This window comes from Aplysia californica, unplaced genomic scaffold (assembly GCF_000002075.1).
Source record: "Aplysia californica isolate F4 #8 unplaced genomic scaffold, AplCal3.0 scaffold00224, whole genome shotgun sequence".
In the NCBI taxonomy this organism is placed as follows: domain Eukaryota; kingdom Metazoa; phylum Mollusca; class Gastropoda; order Aplysiida; family Aplysiidae; genus Aplysia; species Aplysia californica.
The window spans coordinates 434,904-438,081 of NW_004797494.1; the positions used below are offsets into that span (position 1 = coordinate 434,904).

General features: G+C 38.7%; 1 protein-coding gene across 1 annotated transcript in view; it reads right to left on the minus strand.

Annotated features, from left to right (window-relative positions):
• Nucleotides 1-1,074: 1,074 nt before the first annotated feature.
• LOC101847043 (hemagglutinin/amebocyte aggregation factor) overlaps nucleotides 1,075-3,178 on the minus strand; it is a 7,478-nt gene continuing 5,374 nt past the window's right edge. The window contains exons 4-5 of the mRNA XM_005099742.3: nucleotides 3,047-3,170; nucleotides 1,075-1,252 (exon numbers count right to left, since the gene is read on the minus strand). Coding sequence (XP_005099799.1) covers nucleotides 1,177-1,252; nucleotides 3,047-3,170 — 200 coding nt within the window. The 3' untranslated portion in view covers nucleotides 1,075-1,176. The remainder of the gene's footprint in view (nucleotides 1,253-3,046; nucleotides 3,171-3,178) is intronic.

The following is a 3,178-nucleotide window of genomic DNA, read 5'->3' on the forward strand; positions in this document are numbered from 1 at the left end:
CCATCACCACCACCATCACCATCACCCACCATCACCCACCATCACCATCACCCACTATCATCATCACCCACCATCACCATCACCCACCATCACCATCACCCACCATCACCATCACCCACCATCACCATCACCACCACTACTAGCAGCACAATCAAACAAAACAACTACTAAAAAGAAGTCTACAAATACAAGACAACAACGGTAAAGAAAGAAAGAGAAACTGTAAACTTCACTTTTTTTTCAAAGAAAAGCGCAATCAAATCCCGTGTTAACTAATAATATTTATTCATTGCATTATGACAGTTACGATCATAATATTTTCATTTGAGCAAAAGCATAAAATTATGTCATTGTCGGTTCTTTGTGTTTATGTATCTGGGTTTGTGTGAGTGTGTTTGCGTGTGTGTGTGTGTGCCCACATGTGTATGTGTGTATGATATGTGTGTGTATCTGTGTGTGTGTGTGTGTTTAACTGTGTATGCGTGCACGCATGTGTATGTGTGTATTATATGTGAGTATGTGTGTGCGTGTCTGTGTGTGTGTGTGTGTGTGTGTGTGTGTGTGTGTGTGTGTGGTTTTTATTTATTGTCTGGCCGGTCACAAGCTGGCATCACTGTAAGGAAGAGAGTATATGTGACACGACTCGGGGTAATCAGGCGCTCGTCAAGTTTTGGGCATATTCGAGTTATTAATATCATCTTAAAATATATTCGTTTGTACTGAATTTGGTGAAAAAATACCAATCTGTCTTGAATAGAAGTCGAGATATTTGCGATTGAAGAAGGTGGGGTTGCCTGGTATGAGAGGTGAAGTTAGTGACAAAGTGGCCGCTAAAGTTCGGTGATTTCCATAGCTTAAGTATCCTGTAAAACATAAAATTCACAATTTTTTAAACCTTTAATGAACGTTCTTCGGTAACATCCATGAAGAAATGTGTTTTTAATAGGACATAAGAAGCTGTTGAGCACGAAAAAAAGAAGAAAATTCGAAAAATTTGCACAACTCAGAAAAATGCCGTTTTCCTTTTAGTTTTAGCAGAGGTTTTACGGCACTTGCAACACAATAAGGTCATATAAGTGCCGGCCGTTTTCTTTGATTTCATTGTTTTGACGAGCACCTGATTTCATCGTGTTGCCTCACATATTCCTCGTGTTATTTCCTTCTATGCTGACATCTTCAACCAACGATGGGAACTTCCCCAGGAGAGGCAAGCATGTCTAGCTTGCAGATGTCAAAGCGGAAGATTCTGTCCCTGAAAAAAAACAACAACAAAAAACCGACATAGGTAAAACTAAAAATCTGTAATTTTCTATTCATCTGAGTCTTATTATTCAGATGTCCCTTTATACCACCATTACAATTAATTTCGCGCGCTCATATGACCGTAGCAGTTGCAAGCGCCGTAAAACCCTATACTACTACTACTACAATTAATTTCTTTCGTTGGATGGGAATACAGTGTGGCGTGGGAAACCTAGTGGTTAGGTTACTGGACTCGTAGTTGTGAGGTTGCGGGTTCGGGGGTTCGAGCTGCGAGCCGACGCTGTGTCCTTGGGAAAGGCACTTTACACGAATTTTCCTCACTTCACCCAGGTTTAATTGGGTACCCGGCCACAGACAGCGAAAGATCTAGTCACTATGTTAGTGTTTTAGCGCCTATAATCGCCTGCTTTCACTGCATGCTTCCCAGGAAGTTGAGTTTGTTTCAAAATGCTCTGATCAGGTCAGCTGGGGTAATAGTATAGATTGTGAAGCGCATAGAGTAGAGCTTGCTGTTGAGCGGGGATTTGCGGTATACAAATGTTATCTATTGTTGTTATTATTATTATTATTATTATTATTATTATTATTATTATTATTATTATTATTATTATTATTATTATTATTATTATTATTATTATTATTGTTGTTGTTGTTGTTATGGGAATACATTTTATGTTAAGAATACAGTATAGGCAGGATGTGAAGTGAAAAATGTCGGTATGAAATAATTATTATAAGGGTACTACATTTCAATAACTGGGAAAAGAGAAAGTGAGGGGAAAGGGGGGGGGGGCTTTCGCAAATGACTTGTCTCATTTAACTTAAACTTTTGTTTTGTTTTGCAAAGTACCTTTTCTCTTTTGTCAACCCCGTTTCCTGGATGACCTAGATTATGTCAATTTTGGCAGTAAAATAATTCTGGTCCGGCACACATCAATAAAAATTATATTATCTTATTTACACTTACTATGAAAAATAGAAGCATTAGAAAATATTTCCACTACGAAAAAAACAACAGCAAACAAACCATATCGAAACACTTCTCATAATCATGTAAATCAAAGTGATGCTTTGAATTGTACTGCATAGCTAAATAAATGTGATATAAAGATCATATTATCATCATCATCATCATCCAGGGCCAGATCTGCGAGAGACATTTGCGATCATGGTTCTCCATTCATTCCTTTGCTCCGATGCTCTTAAAAAGGCTACGTTTCCCTGATCTTTCCCTGTTACCCATTTGTTTAGGTTTCCTAGGTAGGTTACTCTGGGCCTATCCCTGCCTCGTTTGCCTTCAATTTTGCCAGTGAGAGTTAGATGTTCAAGACCTTTATGTCTATTCAGGTGTCCCAAAAACTGCATTTGTCGTTTCCTGTTTATATCATTACTAGGTGGGTACACGATGAATGAACGTGCTTAAAATAATCGTCGATCATCAAGTCATAGTGGAAACGATTATCAAGTCATAGTGGAAACAGTGCGCACAGTTTGTGAACGGAAGCCTCACTTGTTCACAATGGCGTCTCAGAAGACGGACTTTCCCAAGATCAGATCTAAACGAAACTAATGAAGAACTGAAAATTAAACGACAGTGACTTCAGACTCCTCAATAAAACTGTGCAACCTTTAAATAATTTTGAACAACTGTTATTTTTTTCCAAATTCGAAAGATATGTGGTTCGGAAGTTTTAGGCAGCCAAAGTGACGAACTTTCACGAATATAACATATAGAGATAACATAAAATAAAAGAACAAAAGAAGAGATGAACAGAAAACTTACTCGTGTCTGTTGGAGTGCACGCTGAGGACACCTCGGAGGTACCAGTTGTCGGGAACAGTGTAGTTGAGCGGTCCGTCGTAATTATTGATGTAGTCGGTGTATACACAGGAGTGAGTCACCAACACTGGGGGG